The sequence below is a fragment of the Sebastes umbrosus genome, chromosome 7, assembly GCF_015220745.1.
Source record: "Sebastes umbrosus isolate fSebUmb1 chromosome 7, fSebUmb1.pri, whole genome shotgun sequence".
NCBI lineage: Eukaryota > Metazoa > Chordata > Actinopteri > Perciformes > Sebastidae > Sebastes > Sebastes umbrosus.
The window spans coordinates 12,822,561-12,847,112 of NC_051275.1; the positions used below are offsets into that span (position 1 = coordinate 12,822,561).

Consider the following 24,552-nt stretch of genomic DNA (forward strand, 5'->3'; position numbering starts at 1 on the left):
AAGTTAGAATTTACCTTCGCCTAATACTCAGTTTTACTGAATAGAGCCTGAACGCTAATGTGTATCAATGGCCCATCCCGTGTTGAAATCAGCAGGACGAGAGCTAGTTAACATTAGCTGTTTGCTCCGTGCAGGACTGTGCTGCTGACCGGCTGCTGACAGCTAACGTTAACTAGACGTCATCCTGCCGATTTCAACACAGATTTGTTGTTCACAATGTAGCATTATCAGAGAAAAAATAGGGTGCGTCCCCTGGACACGTCAATAGTGAGTTTACTGCATCCCAAACACAGTTTCTATTACCTCCAGGACGACGGGACGGCGTTAGCTTCGAGCCCTGATGGTACCTATAGTACCCATGGTACTGTAGAATAAACAATTTTGGCATTGACTTGGTACCAAAGTGTCGGTTCTCGTGACATCCCTAGGATGGACTCAAATTGTGACTTGATGATGGCACTAAATGAAAAGTCAGAGGAACACTTTAAGTTATTACAATTCTACCTGAGGAGGACATGGAGGGCTCTACCAGATTTCATGACCAACCGCAAATGTCAACCTCATGGTGGCATTAGAGGAGAAGGCAGAGTATCACCAAAGCCATGAGGATACATTGAGTGGAAAACATGAACGTCTGTAATACATTTTGTCTCAATCCATCATGCAGGTGTTTCGGTGGATAAGTGAAAACTTTGAGCTGCTGGTGGCAATAAATAAAAAGTCAGGGGATCACTTGAGTCATTAGGATCCATCCTCTGAGGACTATGAATGTTTGAACAAAATTATATTGCAATCCAGCCAGTAGTTGTTGAGATACTTCAGTCCGGACCAAAGTGGTTTACCGACAGACTGACATTGCCATTCCTAGAGCCTTGTCATTTGCGTGACTAAAAAGCAGGGCTGCACAATTAACTGAAATTTTATCAAAATCGCAATATGGCCCGCAGTATTCAGAGGCGCAGTATTTGTTAAAGGAGAAATGTGTGTCAAAATACCATTTTAAATGAAATATTGCAAAGATGTCCTGGCCTATAACCATCATATTCTACAGACTTGAAAAAATCTTTGTTTGGTACAGATCCCTGCAAAAATCACACAATAATCATTTTAATATGTTTTTCAATGAAAATGAGAATAATGATGTTAAAATGATCATTCCCTCTAACATCGCAAATCATATCGCAGTCATATATCAGTCAAAATAATCACAATCAGACATCTTTTCAAAATCATTAAGCCCTACTAAAAACCAAGGGAGATGTAAATGTCAGTACCTTTATCCTTAATGACATCTAATTGGTCTGTGATAGTGTGTGTATGCATGTGTTTTTGTGTTTGAATAGAATCATAATCCTTGCCTTATTGTTACTGTTACAGTAGATCTGAGGGAATACATTATTTGTGATTGTATTGTGCGATTAGCAGATGGTCTTCATTGTTTGATCAGACATGGTTGCTTTATTATAGAACAAGCTGGTCAGTAATCCAGCTACAATGCATGAGACAGCTTATATTAATGAATGCTCCGCGCATGCCTGTCTTGTTGTAAAATGAACACAGTCGTGTTTCAACCAAGAAAGGTTTTAAGTTCAAATATTTTATACATGTTCTCTCTTCTGTGAATCGGCTCTCCGCTCGAGCGTGCTGTAGCAGTGGAGCACATAACAGGCATGCATAATACCTTGCAAGGGTACATACAGAGCAGGATAAATGCAGTATAGAAGCCTTAGGGGGAGGATTTGAAACCAAGTGTGGATTCTTCAGCATTCACTGTGGCACAGAGTGGGACCACAAGGCTCCAATTCAGAGGGTCTATTCAGCTCGTCTGCACAGAGCGAGAAGGGCATGGAGCCGCTATGCTTAGGGACAAGAAGATGAGAATAAAATAAAACGGCGAGTCGGTGGATGAAATGAAACGTGTAGAGGACAAACAGTGAGGAAAAAAGGTCACCACTCTGGAACACATGCAGATACTACGTATAGAAGAGACAATCATGCTTCTACAATATTTGTAAATCATCACGTCTTGTCGCCGGCTTTCAAAATAACCAAGCCTAGAAATAGAAATCCCATAAGCCGGATGTCATTCAGAATCACCGTCTGTCCTTGTATTGTTTGCTAGCAGCTCCTGCTTTTATCATGACTTGTTTGTTTGTCTTTGCTTTTTCCTTCTTTTTTTTGACAAATATGTTGACTGTACTTCAGCAATCTCTTGGAAGGTGTCAGTGAAACTGATAAACGGAGGGAAGTGCAGCCGCCACACTGTTTGTTGTCGAGCTATTTGTTGTTAGGACATGCTACCTCCTAAAATGACTCCAAAAAATAACAAATTCAGGCTTAGCAATCACTAATTGTTTCTTATGTTTTCAAGATACAGATTCAGTGTTTTGGATTAAAGACAATGTTGTACTTCATCAGCAGGTTATTCATATCATTCAGTGGTGGAAAGTGACAAAGTGCCTTAACTCAGGTGCAATTCTGAGTTACTTGTACTTTACTTGAGTATTTTAATTTTATGCTACTTTATACTTCTACTCCACTAAATTTCAGAGGGAAATATTATACTTTTTACTTCACTACATTTATTTGGCAGCTGTAGTTACTGATGAATACTGATAATCCAATTGTATAATACTGTAATGTAATGTTGACAGATTACTTTTACTCTTATACTTTAAAGCAGCAGTGGGTAGAAATGGAGCAAATAAATAAAAAAGTTATTTTTCTAAAACGGTCACTATGTCCTGACAGTAGTGCACGAGACAGGTGATCTGAAAAAAATCATGTGCCTCTGTATCCTCCGGTGCTCATAATGGCATCTGGAAGATTTCACAGACCGGAGGAAAACAACCAATCAGAGCTGATCTGGAGTCTGACGTCCAGCTGCCATCTGTGAGCCGGCTCTAAATCACTCGCGAAGTCTGATGAAACGGTCAAACTAGGCATAAAATGTTTTCAGAAACATCTTGTAGTGTACTGTTTGGCTGTAAAATGAGAAAGTTTGTGAACTGGCAGCCATGTTGAGATCTGTTAAGGAAATACCAAGCACCGCCCAGCTGGAGCACAGCCAATGGGAACGCTCTCTCTCTGATATGACCTATGACTGACCAAAGTCTCCCGTCAAAGGCTAGATGTTTTAAAGCCTGAAAACAGAGCCATGAGGAGGTGCAAAAGTCTACTTTTCTCTCAGAACACTTGAATTAGAATATGCTGAAAGGTTACTATGGAATCTTTTCCCAATGATGCCAAAAATATTCTGCCTACTGCAGGTTTAAGTACATTTTTCCAATAATACTTACATACCTCCTCTTCAATACTGATAATCCAATAGTAGTATACAGTAATGCAACATTGACAGATTACTTTTACTTTTATACTTCAAGTAGCTTTTTCCAATAATCATTACATACCTTTACTTAAGTTAGATTTTGAATGTTACTTTTATTTAAAGGTAGAGTCAGTAATGCTAAGAAACTAACAAGAGTACAACAGATTTTGAAAATTATCCAACCTAAAACCTGAGCCCAGTGTTGCCAACTCTTTTCCAAAGAAAATAGCTAGCAGCACTAGCTCCAAAAGTCCCTAAATCTAGCGAGAAAGTCGCCAAGACGGCAACACCGACAGTCCATCCATTCAGGCCTCCCTCCAAAGTCATCCCAGGCAAAGCAGGCAGGTAGGTAGGCAAGTAGGTAGCTTGTCCAATCATTTCATGCAGATTGGACGGGTTTATTACAGTCTTGCGACAGCCACAGATACCAGATTGTTATCTTTTTTTGTCAGAGCATTTCTTTTATTGATTGCTGTCGAGCTGTAATGAGAATTTCAACAAATATAACAAAAATGTATGTGAACAACCCTACCAATCCTACCTTTTAAGTCAAATATCTTAATACTTCTTCCCCGCCTGATATCGTTAAACACGCAACAGTGTAGTTCATCTTTATCATAATTTGCTGCAGTGTCCTCAATCCAATGTGTTAACTTCAAAAAGGCCAGCTTCCTCTCTGAGTGGGAAGTTCTGCAAAACCTCTCACATCAAATCTAAACTAGGCAAATGACCATTGTAAACCAGAGGGCAGCACATTGTTCTACGTGTTCTATTAATTGTGCCAGTCAACAGATGGACTGCATTGAGAGGTTTAGTTTCTTTTTTTGGGCTCAGTTGTGGAGGCAATTTGTGCATGAATTGGAGTGACAGGAACAACACCATATCTAATAATTGTATTATGCATCATATGGTGCTTGTGATTAGTGAGATTATTTTAGTGAAGAATTCAGTTGATGTGCAGTAATCAGGATTCTGTGCGAGGCTTAAAAAGCAGAAAGCAATCACTTCACATGGAAAAGCACTCGTATGTCATTCATGTAAATCAAGATAATGTCATCTGTTGATTATATGAGTGGCCTGACATATTTAGGGGGCATTGAATAGCATGAGTATTTCTGAACATTATCTGATGTAAAAGAAATTCTTAAACAAATTGTCATTTGAATCATACAAATATTCACTGGTTTAAGCTTCTCAAATGTGAATAGTTTACGGTTTTCTTTGTCCTCTGATAGTAAATTATGTATTTTGGGGTTTAAGACTGTAATTCAGACTAAAGAAACTACAAATATATCAGTTTAAGATTATGATGGGCATTTGTCACTCTTCTGATATTTTACAGATTGAACAATTGATTGATTAGTCAATTAAGTAATCAGCAGATTCATTGTATAATCTGGCGGTATCTATCGTTGAGGTTGCAAATTGCAACCAACTGAAGCCTCTTCTGTGTGCCAAGCATGTAGAAGAACTTCGGTGGCCGACGCAAAAATGCAAATGGTCTCTAGAGTCAGTTGTTGCAAGAGTAGAATGTTTGGAGTGTGTGTGTACATGGAAAGTGAGTGGTGAAGCAAGAGAGAGAGAGAGGCGACGGGAGCGAGTAAGAGTTATCGACTCCGGCAACAGTGTTTGGTTTGTCCGTTCTGGGATACTGTAGAAACATGGCGGTGCGAAGAGAGGACCCGCTCCCCAATTAGATATAAACGGTTCATTCTAAGGTAGTGAAAACACAACGATCCTTATTTCCAAGTGATTATACACTAAAGAAAACATACTTATTAATATTATATTCCGTTACTGCCAATAGATCCCCCCGAATTATTACACACTGGTCCTTTAAGGCTGTACGCCAGTTGTCAAAATAGATATTAGGTGAAACTAGCAGTAATCACAGGTATGTCCCCCAATCCCTCCCATGTGATTTCATTTTTATGTGTGAATACTTGTTACTCATCATTTAGCAGGTAATGTTCAACAGGACACAACATTTTTTTATTTATTTATTTTTTCAACTTTAAAAGCTTTAAAACATCCATCCATCCATCCCTTATCTGTAACCAATTATTCCATTCGGCGTTGCGGTGGGGGGCTAGAGCCGATCCCAGCTGACATTGGACGAAGGTGGGGTACACCCTGGACAGGTCCCCAGACTATCACAGGGCTGACACATAAAGCCAGACAACCATTCACGCTCACATTCACACCTACGGGCAATTTAGAGTCAACAATTAACCTAACCTGCATGTCTTTGGACTGTCGGAGGAAGCCAGAGAACCCGGAGAAAACCCACGCTAACACGGGGAGAACATGAAAAGTCGCTTTAAAACATATATTAAGTAATTTGTAACTGTAGCAGCAGCTATTGAGGGTTGATTATGTCTGTCAGGGGAGGTATTCAAATTAAAAAGAACAGGTAGCAGCAGGTAAAGGAGTGAGGTAAACGTGTTCAATCAACAAGTGACGTGCACGACTATACTTACGCAGAGCCAATGAGATCCTAATGTTCTCTATCTTGTTTAGGGAAGCTCTTACAATTAAAGTTTATGGAGCTGCAATAGTTTGCGCGTCTCAATTCTTCCTCATTGAAAGTTTTAAATGGGATGTAATTGAGAAGACCGTCTTTGCATGCATACATAATTATAATATGCAAATGCCCCTCCTGTTTACGACGATACCCTAACATCCCCCTTGATGAGATGCGACCAGAAATCCCCGGGGCTGTGGAGCCTCGATATAGGCGTCCACTGGTGGAGATGGAGCCGACTCTAGTGAACTCGGGCTGTCAATAATTATGCTTGCTTCCTGACAAGAGTCACACAAGGGCAGCTAGCAGTCCAATGCCTGCACCGTCTAATTGGCGTTTACGGTTTCCTGTCAAAGTCATGTCCAGAAAACATCCTTACAATTGGCAGATGTTTTTCTGAGGTAAGGACAGACTCTGGCATTGTTTGTGTTCAACGTTTTCAATGTCACATTCAAAATATGCTTCAACTCATTTGTTACGTAGTCTGTATTCTATTTAATCTTATCTTTATCTTATTTTGTTAAGTGTGTTTTATTTTCCATCTCATTTTCGATTGGTTATGTTTTTTTTTTTATCTCTGTTATTATGTTCATTTTATGTGTATTTTCCTTTATTGTAAAGCACTTTGTGCTACATTTCTTTTATGAAATGTGCTATATAAATAAGGTTTATTAGTAGTAGTAGTAGTAGTAGCAGTATTGTTATTATTATTATTATTATTATTATTATTATTATTATTATTATTATTATTATTATTATACTGTAACTGTAATCCAAGGCTGCCACTAATAATCATTTTCAACTACTGATTATTTTTTTTGATTAATTAAATAATTGTTTGGTCTATAAAAAAAATCTGAAAATAGTGGAAATGCCCATCATAATTTTCCAGAACCTTAGTTGACATATTCATATTGCATGTTGTGGTTGACCAACAGTCTCAAACCCCAAAACACTCAGTTTACGGCCATAGATGACAAAGAAAACAGAAAATGTTTACGTTTTTGTAATTTTGCCTTGAAGAATTACTCAAACTGACCCCCCAAAAATGCCAAAAATACAAATAAGTATAACTAATAATATGTAATAAAACTAATGACAAAAAGACCCGAATAATTAAACAAGTAAAATTGTTTTTGCTGATTAATTTTCTGATTTGAGGAGCTGAAAGTGAATTTTTGGCATTTTTACTTAAAAAAGACTTGATGAATAACTTGGTATATAAAAACTCAAAACACTGTGAAAAATGCATTGGCAAGGTTCTAAAACACATGATGGCATCTTTAAATTGCTTGTTTTGTCTGACTAACAGTATAAAAAAGATCTTTTACTATCACATCAGACAAGGAAGGCAGCAATTCCTCGCAGTTCAATTAGGTAATATTCTACATTCATACCAAAACAATGACTCAAATGATTAATCAATTATCAAAATAATTGCTAATGCTATCTGCTCTACTGTATACTCATATGAATTAAGATCTTAGTGCCCATTGATGGGAAAGCCGCCCTCCGACAGGAAGCTATCGTCACCACGTTATGATGTCAAGATCACATCAAGTAGGCTATATTTCACTCTGAGTGAATAGAAGATGGCAGCTAATTGCACATTCTTGTACAGTTTAATGACGGTAGTTAACACTCATATCGATTATTCTCACAGAGGAAAATTATTTAAGAGACGCTGTTTGATCGCTGCATTTAATCTTTTTGAAGCTGGGGAGTGTGTGTTTGCCTCATGTGACAGTTCTGTGATTTATTTAGATATTCTGAGTTGTCTTGAATAATTGTTGAATCTATAAAAAAAAACCTTACTTCTTCCTGGTTATTAAATCATGAGGATGTCCTGCTGAATTCATGCATGCCCTGATTAAATTTCCCAACAGTGTTGTGCTGGAGTTACACTGTGTGGGTGTAACTGAGCAGGGGAAGCAGGTGTTTCTTTCTGATTTATAAAAGATGGACTGCTGTTTTCATGTATTCCATGACTTTCTCAGATGTTGCGAAGATGCATCATCAACCTCGCAGCTGCTTGTTCTGTTTAATGTGTCAGCTGGATGCTGGGACATATCATGCTCATTTTCATGTTCATACTTGTATTTTGGGTCTCTACTAGAACATGTTTACATGCTTTAATATATAAAAAACACATTATTTTTCTCATACTGTCTGTCTGAAACGCTCCATTTTAGCGCCTGTCTCTTTAAGACCCCTTCCTGAAAAAGCCTGCTTGGATTGGCGTGCGAGAAAAATATGGTGCACCTTTGGTAGTTCTCAAACCATGGGTGATATATTCTAATGAGCCTGCATGTGACATAGGAAGGGGAACCAAGTCTGAATGGCTTGTTGAATCACAGTTTCTGATCTAGGCAGCCACAGTTGTCACAGTTTGTGGGTTGGTAGGCACTCCTGATACCCAAATGTATGAGCACAAGCACTGAAAAAGGGACTTTTTCATGACAGGCATGAGCAGGAAGGTGTTTCACAGTCATAAATAGGGCGAGCTGTTTGAGACGGCATCTTTCAGCTTTCATTTGATTCCTACTACAATGTTTATGACACCCTCAAACCTCTTTCTTAGGCATTTTTAAGTGAGCAGCTGATTATTTTTAGAAGTAGCACAATTACCTGTTCCTCTTTTAACAGAGCTCTATTGTGAAGGTGTGAACCATAAGAGCATTTAAACACATCTGACACACACTTACAGACTAAGTTAATTCATTCTTCTCTTTGTTTTCCCCCCTTGGGCACGTTGTGCTTTCTATCTTTGTTCAGTATGTTACATGGACATGTATTGTCTTGTGTTTGTTGGGGTGGAGTGTGTTGTAATGTGCTCATGTGTACATGCCTTGTGCAGAATTGTGCTTGTATGTAAATAGAATGTAGTATGTAGTAGGAGTGTTGTCTCTTATGTTTGGTGAAAAGGTAACATGTAATAATAGTATTCGCGTCCAGGATTGGGATAGGAACAAGCCAGCCAATTTTATGATCAGCTACTGTTTTAAATCCACGATCCATTTTCAGATCCTGCGTTTTCTCCGATTGGTCAGCTGTCAAGAACTCTATAAGACACTATGAAAAAGTATGTTGCAAGAACTTCCAGAGAAGCACAATGTTGCCGTTGTGGCTGCAACTAATGAGTATTTTAATTATTTATTAATCAATCCATTATTTTTTTCAATTAAAAATAGAAAATAGTTAAACATGTCCGTCATCGTTTTCCTGAGCCTAAGGTGAATTCCTTGCTTTGTCCAACCGACGGGCTAAAACCCCAAAATATTCTATTTACAATGTTATGACATAAAAATGCATCAAATCCTCACATTTGAGAAGCTGGAACCAACGACCATTTGGCATTTCCACTTGATAACTTGACTAAAAAACAATTAATTTCTCTGTCACTTGACTATTAATGTCAGCTGTAGTTGTCTCTAGTCTTTCTTTTTTATCCAGATTTGGTCCAGTGTCAGAGGCGAGAGGACAATCGCTGCACAGCTAGATATAAATTAGAAAATTTACAAGGTCCAAATGGGCACCATGGGACAGAGAACCCCCACACAGTTGGTTAAAGAAGAGCTCCCACTGGTACAGGGGTTAACCTCCCTTGAAACCAAGAATTATATGTCTGCACACACCCACTGGTCACACTATAGCTCAGATTCCATATGCAAGGTGATCAATAATGTCCAAACTGAAGGGAGGTCACTCCCACCAGCAGGAGAGCAGACAACAAGCCAATAGCACGGCCTCTGAATAAGCCATTAAATTCCCACACACTGAAATCCCAGCTAGCACAAAAGTGTCAAAACATTGCACAAACAATGTAAAATTAAAATCTCTCACCTAAAGGAGGTAGCTAATCCCCTGGCAGTAGAAAACCTCCCCGTTTTAGTAAACTGTCACCAAAAGTTGCAAACAGCACACCCTCCCTCTCCCCCGAGTACCACCACCATGAAAAAGCAGCTTTTTATCTCACACAACCTTTCAGCATTTAAATGAAGTCTTTTTTATTCGTGCTTGTTTTCCCACCCACTCAAATGCACCTCTAATACAGATGGGAGTCATCTGAAGTTTATTTAGTAATTCTGATATGCATTTTAAGCTGTGTCACAGAGGAAAAATGAAATAAAAACATGATAAAAACAAATCAATGCTTTAACTCTGGCTAGATTAATACTGTAGATATAATTAGATATAATCGTCAATATATCTGATCGAAATTTCATATCTCATTCTGCTTAGATCACATAATCAGGTTGTTTCTGAAGGTCTGCAGTTTGTTTTTTTACCATCCAGACTTGAAGTAATTCAACCTTTTGTAGCCAACGGGAACAGACAAAGGAAGCTCGATGGATTTTAGGGTGTAAAACTTGAGCATAATGTTGAATGTCAGGTTCCCTCTTGGGTTTCTTAGGGGGTGTAAGTCTTCACATTTTCATTATAATGAATTATTATAGTGTTCAACTCAAGTAAATAAGGATCAACTTTAATCAGAGTTTACAAATGAAGTTTATTTGTAACTATATTATACAATATGCAAATGTTTCACTGCTCCATATATTTATAGGACTATATATACATACAGTATTCGCATATTTGTATCTGTATGCATGCACAGGATGCATATGTATGTGTGAGTATAACTGTATGCATGGGTGGTTTTGAATGTGTGATTTTGTTCATTTTTATTTCAGCTGATTTAGTTTCTGAATATGTCCGAATGAGTCCAAAAGCTATTGTTAATTAAAAATGTATGTGTCTCAGTAATCCATCAGATGAATCCCCTGTGAAAGGTTGTGCTCCTGCATGACTGGACACAAAAAACAAACCTAAACTCCACCCCGTGTTATCGAGTTAGTGTCCGCCGCTAACATCAAGCAATAAAACAGAAATAGAAATGTGAGGCGGAGCTGCCCTTTTCTTTTAATTTACCCGGCCATTCATACATCTGTTCACGTCCCCCTCTTACCTTCTCAGCGCCCATTAAGATTGAGGCCTTGCGTTTCGGGGCAGCTCAACGTCGTCTTAATGCAATTCAAAGACCTACATTCTACACCAGAGTTGCCGTGGCAACAAAATCCCCCTCCCTCCCTCCTTCCTCCCTGAGATGTTGAAAGATCAATATCCTCGACGGTGTGGCAGGAAATGCTCCGGCACAGATGGTCCTCTGTGAAACCCTGAGCTTTGTGGCCTAGTTACCATCTGAAAACCAACACAATCAAGCAAGGCCACTATTATAGTGAAATTATACAAACTTGGAGAACAATATTAGATTAAATCTGAACACTGTGGATATCATCTCACCCTACTACAGCTTTTATATAGGAGTCCATTTAACAGGAAGTGTGATCTGCACTGCTGCAGCCTACTTTATTGTTTCAGCTTTTCCCAGCATCTTTTAAAAAGGGAAATTTGGGGAATTAATTTAGACAAGGCAGGCACACTGTGCTGCCAACAATAAAGGAGCCTCGCTAAATAAATAAATTCTCTCAGGGGGGTTTTGAATTCTCTCACACAGTGTACCACCCAGTGTGTGTTTTGTGCACATGGAAATGGTTTAACTATGTTGTATTTTTATCTTACTTGTATATTCTTTGTAGAATAAATTGCACAGCAGAAATGTTTTTTGATTTCAAACAGTTAAGGTGGTTGTATTTCAGAGATGGAGGTTAGACTGCAGAGTCGTAACAAGGAGGGAGGGAAGTGTAAACACAAACCAAGCGGAGGTTTGGGCTCAGTGCCTTTCTTAAATACAGTCTAATGGTCGACTGAAAAATAGTAGAAGTGTCGAGTTCATTCAATCAATAAGCTTTGAGAAAGTCACCCACTGGTCTGAACTTATGCTTCAAGCTGTCCTACTTCTCTCAGAAAAGGACAACATGCAAACCCAGATTTTAATGAGAGCTCTGATTGGACAGCGGTATTTCATGGTTAACGAGGTGCCTTGTTGTCTGCCAGACTGTAGCCAGACAGCAGCGTGAGTGAGCGTCTGTGCAAGAGAGCGAAAATCATTGGCTGGCGAATGCAACGCAGGTTGATGTAAAATGACAGAAATGCACTCGCAATTTCTCACTCCTGTCACCGTCTCGAACACATAAGAACTCTCATCAGATCGAGTGTGTTTTAGTTTGAGACACGAGCGAGTCTTTGTGCAAAGATTACGAATAGGGCGAAAGCTGGTGAGATGGAGGAAGAGAGCTCGGCTTGTGCTTTTATTTCTGCTATGAAATTTGACATGTGGCATTTAAAATATTCCATGAATGTCACCCGCTGGCGTTTTTAAATCAAATTTAATTTAGGGTTATCGGTACTGTGAGCATTAGATGCTTTTGCTTTGGGCGCAACGAGGGGCAAAATCAGTGGTGTTAGGGACGTCAGTGCCACCTCGACATGGCGGAACGTAGATAAAGAGTCTCTAAAATTAGTCCTGACAAATTGGATCAAGCATCAAAAATGGTGAAAAAAACAGACATTTGTGTTTAAAATCCACAGCCAGCTTTTTATGAGTGAATTATACTAATTTTCCTGGCCTTCTAAAGAAAAGGGGATCAAAAGTGTCGCCCTGTGGGGTTGGGTGAAGGTGGTGGGCTGTAGTAACCCAAATGTCTTTCTCTAAACCTAGAAAAGAAGTCAGTTGTCATCCCTTTACTTTATCAGCGTTAACAGGCTCTCTCATCAAGTGTGAAGCTTAAAGCGTTAGCAATCGAGATGGATGCCAACGAGGGTAAAACCACTGACAATGTGGCGTCAGCACATCACCGTTTGTGTTCCACTGGGGTCTCTTATGGTTATTACAGCCAAGGATCACTTTTTACTCCTGTCACCACAGGCGTGTTCTCTCCGAGACTGAAATCAATACCTCTAAGTGGAAATCAGAGAATCAGAACATCCTCAATGCCTCCGTCGGACGGACGAAAACAAGCCATATCTCTGCTGTTTTTCACCTTTTACTTTTTGTTGTCGTGATTTACATGACAGGTTCCTGTCTAATTTCGCAGTACATCTCAGAAGCACAGGGGGAGCAGAGAACGCGAAAAGGTCATGAAAATCCGTGATCGCTGCTGACAAGCGCCCTTTTCTACCTTTAATTCTCCACCCTGATGTGAAATTCTGAGCAAGAAAAACACACGAGCATTGTTATACGATGGAAATGTACATGTACAATGTATAGTAACCTAATATACGGGGAAACTGTCCTGTGATCATGCAAGAAATTACATGGTTCGCTGGTGATGCAGCCTGGTGGCACAAAAAAACATTCTGTTATTTCCATTAAAAGGCTACAGAGACATGGGCTTCTGACAGCGTTGGTGCAGCCTTTCATCATCCCATTCCAGGTGCCATTATTTCAGAAAAGCTCCATTTCATTTTGTGATTGATACCTTGCTGGCAGTCTCTGCAATCTTGGGCAGACTCTTGATTTTTGCAGCAGGCTCTCATAAAGCCTATGATGCTATTTATTAATTCAAAGATCTCTATTTTGTGACTCAACGTCTCTCCTTTTTTTCTTTCTTTGTCTGTCTCACACACAGGACCTGGAAACTGATCAACAATGGACCGTCTGGTTCTGTGCGTGCTGCTGAGCGCAATCCTGGTGAAGGGATACAGCTGCCCCGGCCGCTGCATCTGTCAGCACCTCTCCCCCACTCTGACTCTGCTCTGCGCTAAGACCGGTCTGCTGTTTGTGCCCCCCAGCATCGACCGCAAGACCGTGGAGCTGCGACTCACGGACAACTTCATCACCATCATCCGCAGGAAAGACTTTTTCAACATGACCAGTTTGGTCCACCTCACCTTGTCCCGCAACACCATCAGCCAGATCATCCCGCAGTCCTTCGTCGGCCTGCGGTCCCTGCGTGCGCTCCACATGGACGGAAACCGCCTCAGCGTGATAAAGACTGACCACTTTAAAGGCCTCATCAACCTGAGGCACCTCATCCTCGGGAACAACCAGATCCACATGGTGGCCCCCACCGCTTTTGATGAGTTTGTTTCCACTATCGAGGACTTGGATCTTTCCAACAACAACCTGCGCGGCCTTCCCTGGGAAGCCATAGCCCGAATGACCAACATTAACACGCTCACGCTGGACCACAACCTGATCGATCACATTGGCGTGGGGACTTTTACGCTGCTAACCAAGCTGGTCCGCCTGGACATGACCTCCAACAGGCTGCAGAAGCTGCCGCCAGACAGCCTGTTTCAGCACGCACAGGTCCTGTCTGACACCAAGGGCTCCAATTCCAACACGCTGGTGGTGAGCTTCGGTGGAAACCCTCTTCACTGTAACTGTGAGCTGCTGTGGCTCCGCAGGCTGACGAGAGAGGATGATCTGGAGACCTGCGCTTCGCCAGAGCACCTCATGGACAAGTATTTCTGGTCCATCCAAGAGGAGGAGTTTATCTGCGAGCCTCCGCTGATCACCAAACATCTTTCCACTAAGCCCTACGTGATGGAAGGACAGGGTGTGACTCTTAAATGCAAAGCAGTGGGAGATCCAGACCCAGATATTCACTGGCGGTCACCAGACGGCAAGCTGGTGCATAATAACTCCCGCACCATCCTGTATGATAATGGCACCCTTGATATTCTCATCACCACGCTGAAGGACAGCGGGGCATTTAATTGTGTGGCGTCCAATGCCGCAGGCATCGCCACAGCTGCTGTTGAGATCAACATGATCCCCTTACCCTTGTTTGTTAACAACACGGGCCACATGCGCGAGGACCCCGGCCTCTCCGACATCACCACGTCCTCCAAATCTGGCAATGACACCAAGGGCTACGACAAGCAGGACAGGAGGGTGATGATCACCGAGCTGACCTCCTCCTCCGCCGTGATCCGCTGGCCGTCCGAGCGCCACATCCCCGGCATCAGGATGTACCAGATTCAGTACAACAGCACGGCAGATGATACTTTGGTGTACAGGTAAGCCGTGGCGGAGGGTGGGGATGGATGGAGAGAGGGGAGGGTGGGTGGGTGGTAGAGCAGGGACATGAGGAAAGGTGAGACATCTGGAGTTACCATCTGCTAAATGACACAACGGTTCATTATGGCAGATTGACAGATCCCAAAGATGCAGACTGATAAAGTTTGTCCAAAAATAAGCAGAACTCCTTTACTGTAGTCAGGAGGATGAACTGAGAAGGAACATTTTACCATAAATAAATAAAAAAATACATTTAAACAGTAATATGCATTAAATGTACAGTAAACAAATTCTCTAATATTTGAGTAGACTGTTGCAATCAGCTGAAGAGATTGTGGAGTCCAGCACTCGAAAGGGCTAAAGAGCCCTTACAGCATCATTAAAACATAATATGACAATAAGCAACAACATGATGCCCAACTATTTCACTGCTTGTAACTGTTTGTATCATTAGCAAGTGCCTGCATTAATTGGTTGAAACACGGAGTGTGATTAGATGTGGTTGTCTAATGATAGGCTTGGTTGCAGTGGTGGAGGTAGTGTTTAGATAATCTACTTGCTGTAGGTAGAGTAGCAGTACCACACTGTAAAAAGTAAATTTTACATCAGTAAAAGTACATAAGTATTGTCACTGAAATGTTTTTAAAGCATCAACAGTAAAAGTACTCGTCAGAAAAATGGCCCTTGTGAGTGATGCCATTATATATGACATTATTAGGCTCCAACTTAACACTGCACTGGGTCACAATGGCTTTATTTTTAACAATTCACTGAATTTATTAATATTATCATGTTTGAATTAATATGTAATTAATAATGAATATTATTATTTTATTTTGATTAAATATTTCCCTATGAAATGTAGTTAAGTAGAAGTATAAAGTGTAAAAAAATTGAAAAAATCAAGTAAAGTAGAAGTACATTACTTGAGTAAATGTACCTTCCACCACAGAGAAAAAGCGCCAAAATGTAATGAAGTATCAAAAGTAAATATATTTATTTTCCAAAATGACCCCTTTCTAAGTGTTTTATTATTATATTATATGATCATTCTTATTGAATCTGTTATTCATGTTAATGCAGTATTTTAATGTTATAGTCGACTATATGTTTTGTATTTAAATCTTAAAGGAACAGTGTGTAACATTTCGGGGGATCTATTAGAATTGGAATATCATATTCATAACTATTAAAGTATAATCACCTGAAACTAAGAATCGTTGTGTTTTTGTTAGCTTAGAATGAGCCCTTCATATCTACATAGGGAGCAGGTCCTCTTCCTGGAGTCTGCCATGTTTCTACAGTAGCCCAGAACGGACAAACCAAACACTGACTCTAGAGAGAGCCTTTCGCATTTTTACTTTACCTGAAGGCCGCCGTAGTTCTCACGCTTGTGAAACTGCAGTAAAGTGAGGCGCAGAGTGCAAAACCGTGGTACCACCAGCCACCATCTGACTTAAAGTCTCCTAAAGTAGTGTTATTATGGTAAGGATGGCCTCAAAGCGATGCAATCCGCAACCACATCACTAGATGCCGCCAAATCCTACACACTGTACCTTTAATCTGAAAAGTAGCTAGTAAGTATAGCTGTGAAATGAATGTAGTTTAGTGGAGTAAAAATTACAATATTTCCCTCTGAAATGTGGTGAGGAGTATGAAGTACCATACAATGAATATACATGAAAATGGTACCTAAGCACAGTACTTGAGTCAATTTCCCACCACTGCAACAAATAGAGTAATATTGCAATGTGTAATATATACAGTAAAATGCACATATAGAAAAATTAATAAACCTGAGTTACACTCTTAGTGAGTATAAATATTTGCAAACCTTCCTAAAATATTCTTAAATATGTGAATAATTTCGATGTGTTTCTTATTCAATATGTGACGCACTTGAACTCAGTCTGGTATACCAAGAAGCACTTTAGGATTTATGTATTCATGGAGCGAGTTAATAATAGTCGTCAACTTTCTTTTTTGGTGGGGGGGGGAGCTTTATCAGATATAATGAGTCGCTCTCCTGTATAATTTTCTCATTCAGTTTAGGCATGGAGCTGAGTGTTGTTTTGTCTTTAGGAGGTACATTATTACCTACAAATGATAACCATCAAAGTCCCCCTTCAGGGAAAAGGAACACGCTTCTAATTATATTAACGCCAGTGTTGACCTGAAGACAATGCCTTTCTCCAGCGTATTTAGAGTTGTGTAATCTTGCAAAATATGACCTTAGGTATTCACACCTCAGAACTGCCTTCCCATCATGCGTCACTTGTCCTGCAACCTGCAGCTGTTGTGGCGTATTCTTTAGGCAGCGAGCCTCCTCTGCTTTGTTTATCACCTTGCGGTTTACCCCCGCTGTCATCTTATACACAAACCCAATAGAGCAACTTCTCACTGCTACTTTATGATATAACATATTCTCCCATAAGTCAACTATAATGAAATGTTGTGCTTTTTATGTTAGTCTACCAGCATGAGTGATATTTAATGCTAGAGCTGTGATGGCCCCGTTGTCTTTTTGTTGTGTGGAGCTGACACCTTTGTGTGATTTAATACACCTTATGCAAATGAGTATATGTGGGCGTTGTAATTCCGATGATTAATTGTGTACATCTTCACCACCACCGTGTTTCTCTTCTCTGCAGAATGATCCCATCCACCAACAAGAACTTCTTAATCAATGATCTGGCCGCAGGCCGGGAGTATGACCTTTGTGTTCTGGCGGTTTACGACGACGGCATCACATCATTAACGGCCACACGTGTGGTCGGCTGTGTGCAGTTCCACACGGCAAGCGAGGTCAGCCAGTGCCGCTTCATGCACAGCCAGTTCCTGGGAGGCACCATGATCATCATTATTGGTGGTATAATTGTTGCTTCGGTGCTAGTGTTCATTATCATCCTGATGATCCGTTACAAGGCCTACAGCGGCCCAGAGGACGGCAAGACCAAGGTCAGCTCCAGCATGCACTCGCAGACCAACGGCAGCCAGCAGCGGCTCCAGCGCTCCGCCTCCAAGCAACCGTCTGATGAGGGCCAGCAGCGTGAAGCTCACGCACCCAAAGAGTGCATGGCGCTGGTGCTGAGGGTGAACAATGAGAAGAGGGAGGATCCAGCAGGCACCACCGGCATCCTGGAGGTGGAGCTGCCTCCCCTGACTGTAGACAAGATGAAGAGAAGAACCAGCCTGGATGCTCAGCGCTCTGGCCCCCCATCTGAGGACACGCAGACGGACAGTAGCCTGACTGGCTCCACCATGTCCCTGTGTCTCATAGGCCCTAACGCTGGCACCAAGGAGGCCCCCAGGCTCAAGGACAAGAAAAGCACCCTGGCCAACATGGGATTGCTCCCTAATGAGCTGGCACGAACTAGGCACAGATTCTCCTTTGACGGAGGGGATTACTCCATTTTTCAGAGTCATAGTTACCCACGCAGAGCGAGGACGAGGTGGCACAAGTCCACCAACCAGCTCAACATGGAGTCATCGCCGCTCGCCAACAGGAGAGTTACGTTCAGCAGCACTGAGTGGATGCTGGAGAGCACAGTCTGAGGAAAGCAATGTAGCCGGGGGGGGAAAAAAACGGCTCAGCCGCACACATGTAAAAACACAAATATGTCTACATGCCATACACTTTTCCTGCACACAGCAAATGATGAACACAAGCACATTTACGTACACATGCAAACTCTCTGTGAGTTGCTGGAGAAGAACACCGTCTCCCGTCATCCTGCCTCCCCGTCATACTCCCAGAGAGGTTCGTTGGCCATGTCCTTTCTTTATGCAGCAGTGCCTTATTCAAAAAAAAAATGTACGAATGGAGGATGCTGCTCACTGTAGTCATAAACCGTCCTCTCTTATCATCGCCTCCCGCCCTGATGATGGGAAGCATTTCTTTGGATTTTTAATTTTCTCCTTTTTTTCTGTGACATGCCAATGGGGTGTGGCGTTTGGATGTGACTGTTTAATTGTTAAAAAAGAAAAAGAGAAAAAAAAAACTTCATCATAACTGTAAAGTGAACAGCCAGGTATCCTGTTATGTCAATCATGTTTTGGGTTCTTTCAACAACAAAAAAAAAAAAACTTTTGCACAGAAGACACGAGATACAAGGACAAGTATCACCACCAGTCTATACAATAATAATAATAATAATTAAAAAAGAACAGGATTTTACACATGCCGATTTCTAATGTTAGCATAGAGAGGATGGACCTGGAAACCAACCGCGGATTCCTCTTTGACGGTCGGACTGTATGATGTTAAATAGGTATTGTTCCAGATGTGACTGTATATTAATCGGTACTGTATCTGGCTGGTCTAGATAAAAAGACAACAAACAAAAAAGACATATATAAGTATATTAAAACATTTGGTGTATGTGTACTAACTATGTAAGTAAGTAAGTCATATGTCACATGACTTTTTACAAAGCATTTGGGTGTTGGCTGCAAGTTTTTACATTAAAAACCTGTGTCATCACACCTCTCCCTATTTAGTATGTCAAAGTTTGGACCATTTATCCCCTCACGAAGGGTATTAAATTTTTTGTGTGGGTTAATAACTGTATCAGTTTCTTCTTGTGCTTCAGGAGCAGCAGTGTGTGTCCGCCGCAGGGAAGGGACACACGGATTGAGGCGATAAATATTTGATTCCAGAGCACTATTTATAAGGCTCCTGTAAAAGCTGCACGACAACCACAGAAGCAGAGTGGGGTGTGGAACGACGAGGGACCTGATAACTGGACGTGATGTTGAATTCAAATGCAGCCAGTTGGTATTAACAAGGGTGCTGGATCAGTTGCATCCCACTAGGGGGAGACAAGGCTCTGTAAAGCTCCTAATAGCTTGCAGACTGCAGGGAAGATGCTATAATAACCGTTATTAGCAGAAAACCTGGGTAGCATCCTGCTTCCAAGATTCAGACATCTTTATCAATGTGTTTGCCAACATCTGTAACTCCTTTTGTAAAGCATCTGTAACTGGTGTATAAACATATAATGGATGATTAATATAACACAGCAGTAGCCATTATTATCATTAATAACATGTGATGCACACATGAACATGTCTTCACAGTGTGTTAGAAAACATTTGTTAACGGTTTATACACGTGGAAAACAAAATCACTCACGGACAGATTTAAAACTGTTTATGAATACGTTCAAAACTCATGAAGACATTTTGAGCGTTCAGCCACATCTCATGGCCTTCGCTGTTTGTCCAGTTGTCATTGAGAGTGAAGAGGACATGTTTATAAATAGATAAATACTCCATTGATAAATAATAAATGATAAAATATTTAAGCATGATTCTCCATAGTTAATCGCAATTAATCGCACATTATTCATCTGTTCAAAATGTACCTTAAAGGGAGATTTGTCAAGTATTTAATACTCTTATCAACATGGGAGTGGACAAATATGCTGCTTTATTCAAATGTATGTATATATTTATTATTGGAAATCAATTAACAACACAAAACTATGACTAATATTGTACAGAAACCCTCACAGGTACTGCATTTAGCATAAAAAATAAGCTCAAATCATAACATGGCAAACCCAAGCCCAACAGGCAACAACAGCTGTCAGTGTGTCAGTGTGCTGACTTGACTATGACTTGCCCCAAACTGCATGTGATTATCATAAAGTGGGCATGTCTGTAAAGGGGAGACTCGTTGGTACCCATAGAACCCATTTTTATTCACATATCTTGAGGTCAGAGGTCAAGGGACCCCTTTGAAAATGGCCATGACAGTTTTTCCTTGCCAAAGTTTAGAGTTTGGAGCGTTATTTAGCCTCCTTCACGACAAGCTAGTATGACATGGTTGGTACCAATGGATTCCTTAGGTTTTTTCTAGTTTCATATGATGTCAGTAAAATTGAGCCCACTACAACCTAAAAATCACAAGTTGCATTAATGCGTTAAGGAAATTAGTGACGTTAAAACAAATTTGCGTCAACACATTATTGTTTCGTTAAATTTGACAGCCCTTATGATTATAACTGTTATTAAATATTGTAAATCATTCATTAGCTGTTTATACGCCAGTTACAGATGCATCTTAAAAGGAGTAACACTTGTTGACTCATACAAACTTAAAAGTGAACTTATATCTGTTTACAACTACATTATAATGTGTTATAAACCATCTTTAATTGTTGGTACACAATGCATATAATACAGGAGGTGAAATAAGCTGTTACAGAAAAGTGGCATGACAGTGGGAATAGATACGATCAAAGTGCATGAGGGATATTTGTTTGCTGCCACCCTCTCCCTCTGATTACAGCTACTTAGCACACGCTGAGATGAAACTGAGCTGCGTGGACAGCAGAGAGATAAAACATGCAGCAGGGAGATAAGCCACACTGGAGGTTTTCAATCCTCTTGAATCTCCTATTTTGCATCCTCAGTGACGGAGAGGACTGGGTCTAAGAACAGAGTTGTCTCTTCTCTTTTCCTTATCATTCTTAACCAGTTTTCAGCCAAAAATCGTTGACATTTTTAACCTGAAATATATTTTTCTTTCCAGCTAGAAGAAGACTTAACTTTAGGGTGTAAATGCTCAGCTGTCAATTTGTGGTGCACGTATTTTTCAACCCCTGTCTGTCTCCTCATTAACAACTGATAGTTTCCAGTGTGGGGATGTGCTGAGTTTCTCTCTGCTCCTATGTGTGACCATTATTCAACACAAAATCTGCTTAGGCAGGAGGAGACTGAGACTTCATCCAGTCTTCAAAATTGGCCAGGGCAGCCAAACTAGTGAACACTGGGGGTACAGCAAAGCGTGTTGTGTCTCATCAGCAGTTCTGAGTGACTGCAAAAGAAATGGGCCTCAACTTGGTGAGGGTGAGTTTTTTTTTTCACTGAAGATCCCATTTTAGGTTTAATGCATAGTAATGTGTGTTTGAAAAGTCCAATCTGAACATGGTTTAGCAGGAATAACGTTTAAAGTCTTCAGTGCTAACCACGCTGTTTGCTCTGCAGTGTCACCACTTTTTCCAACAAACCATATTCGAACTGTGCTATGTGATTTGATTCTTATCATACATAATACCTGCAGAAAAATAACAGCTGCAAACGGACTCCAATCTGCAATGTTTCGATTCCAATTGGATCCTTGTGTTGCTGGTTTACCGTCAGCCTTGAACCGAAGTGTGATGTTTGTATAACTACACTCCTTTTTCTGATTTTAACATTTTTTCACATTTAAAATAATTGACTTATTAGTTCTGGTATCCTTTTCAGCAAATAACGTGTGTCTCCTTAAAGGTACAGTGTGTAGGATTTGACGACATCTAGCGTTGTGGTTGCAGATTGCAACCACCCTCTGCTCACTCCTCCATGTCCACGACTGCCGTAGCATGAGCCGCCGGGTGCAAAAACCGGAGTAAGGATGGCTTCAGAGCGAGGTGAACGTTCGCCTTGCTTTGAGGCCATCCTTACCATTATAACACTACTTTAGGAGCAACAGAAGTCAAGCAGCGGCTACCACGGTTTTGCACTCTGCTGCTCACGTTATCGCAGTTTCACAAGCGTGTTGGAGAACTACTGTGGCCTTCAGGTAACGTAAAAACGTGAAAGGCTCTCTCTAGAGCCAGTGTTTGGTTTGTCCGTTCTGGGCTACTGTAGAAACATGGCGGACTCCGTGAAGAGGACCCTCTCCCTATATCTACATAGGGAGAGGGTCCTCTTGATGATGATGATGATGATGAAGGACTCATTCTAAGCTAACGAAAACACGATTCTTACTTTCAGGTGATTAAACACTAATGAAAACATTGTTAGGAATATTATATTCCATTTCTGCTAATAGATCCCCCGAAATGTTACACACTGTTCCTTTAAAATGGAGTAAATCAAGACACTATATTTACCTAAACCTGCTGCCACTTGAACCATTTGAGGAAACTTGCAATTACAGACATTTAACAAAAAGTCACACCCTGTATCAAGAGATGGCTTTTTGAGAGCTACAGTATGGGCACACATATTTCATTATGTATTAAGTAGCAAGATGCCAATTAGGAAAATGTATAGTTTTATTTTCATTTATTTATAATTAGTCCACAGCCATACAAGCGGTTTTATGACACTGTGCTGCTATTCTCCATATAGATGGCAATGCCATGAACCACACAGCACAGCAAGGTAAAGTTGTTTGCCTCGCTGTGCTAGTCACAAACCACAGTAAGAGCGCGTCACCTGCAGCCATTTTCAGCTCACTGTAGCCGTTACTGTTTGTACTGTTCCTCTCTGCAATATGTTAAACTGATCTAGTGCAGAATCCCAGTAAAAGCTTCCCGCCGGTTCGCCGGTGGAAAAGCTTTTATAATGTGAAGCAGCAACAGCAGGATAGATTTGATTTCCATCAGCAGTAACTTTAACACAGCTCCTATATACGTCTGAAAGCGGTCAGTAAACAGTAGAATGAGGCTGATATATCTGAAAATACAAACGGGAGTGAAACTAAACTCCAAACCACAGAGATTCAGATAGAAGCTACAATACTACTGAGAGCTGAGCACAGAGACACTTTTCTCACTATAGTCTTCAGCACTGGAACACAAGTTGAGCTGCTGAGCACACAGCTAAGAGGAGGAGACGCTGATGTTTAGGAAGTAATGTGTACCATGTTGTTAACCATCTTAGTTTAGCGTGTTCGCATGCTAACATTTGCTAATTAGCACTTAAGTCAGACGATCACCAAAGTTATTACAATTCATCCTGAGAGTGACATGGAGGTCTGGGCAAATTTGCATGGCAATCCATCCAATAGTCCAGTGGTTCTCAACCTTTTTCGTGTCAAAGACCCCTAAATTGATACACATTAAAGCTTCAGTAGGCAGAAGGTTTTTAGCATCATTGGGCCAAAAATTCCATAATAACCTTTCTGCATATTGTAATTCAAGTGCTCTGAGAGAAAACTAGACTCCTGCATCTCCTCGTGGCTCTGTTTTCAGGCTTTAGAAAATCTAGCCTGTGACGGGAGACTTTAACCAATCACAGGTCATTTCAGAGAGAGAGCGTTCCTATTGGCTGTGCTCCAGCTGGTGGGTGGTGCTTGGTATTTCCTCAACTGATCTCAACATTGCTGCTGGGTCACAAACTTTCTAATTTTACAGCTAAACAGTACACTACAAGACGTTTCTGAAAACATTTGAGGTGAGAAATAGGCATTACAGTAACAGAATATTGATTCATATTTGATCAGCGCTGCCTGGTTTGACTGATTTATCAAAGTTCATCAGTGATTGACAGCTGCCTCCGTTGAATGAACAGCCAATAGGAATGCTCTCTCTCTGAAATGACCTGTGATTGGCCAAAGTCTCCTGTCATGGGCTAGATTATTTGAAGTCTGAAAACAGAGCCATGAGGAGGTGCAGAAGTCTAGTTTTCTCTCAGAACACTTGAATTACAATATGCTCAAAGGTTATTGTGGAATTTTTGCCCAATGACGCCACAAACATTCTGCCTACTGCAGGTTTAAGTTCAGTAACTTCTGTCTCCATGCAGGAACGAGGCTGTTCGTGAGTGAGGTCCCTCAAGGACCTCTGGGGGTCCCCGGACCCCTGGTTGAGAACCACTGCAAATAGTCTTTGAGACATTTCACTCAAAAACACATACCAACCTTATGGTGGTCATTATGGTACATCCTCTTGGAACCACAAATGTCTGTACAAAATGTGTCAATACATCCAGCGGATGTTTTTTAGATATTTTACTCTGAACCAAAGTGGTGGACTGACAATGCTGCTAGCATGG

At 40.8% G+C, this 24,552-nt stretch overlaps 1 protein-coding gene across 1 annotated transcript in view; it reads left to right on the plus strand.

Moving 5' to 3' along the window:
* lrfn1 (leucine rich repeat and fibronectin type III domain containing 1) overlaps window positions 1-19,346 on the plus strand; it is a 133,336-nt gene extending 113,990 nt beyond the window's left edge. The window contains exons 4-5 of the mRNA XM_037776041.1: window positions 13,385-14,780; window positions 17,433-19,346. Of these exons, the coding sequence (XP_037631969.1) occupies window positions 13,405-14,780; window positions 17,433-18,336 (2,280 nt within the window). The 5' untranslated portion in view covers window positions 13,385-13,404 and the 3' untranslated portion in view covers window positions 18,337-19,346. The remainder of the gene's footprint in view (window positions 1-13,384; window positions 14,781-17,432) is intronic.
* Window positions 19,347-24,552: the final 5,206 nt, after the last annotated feature.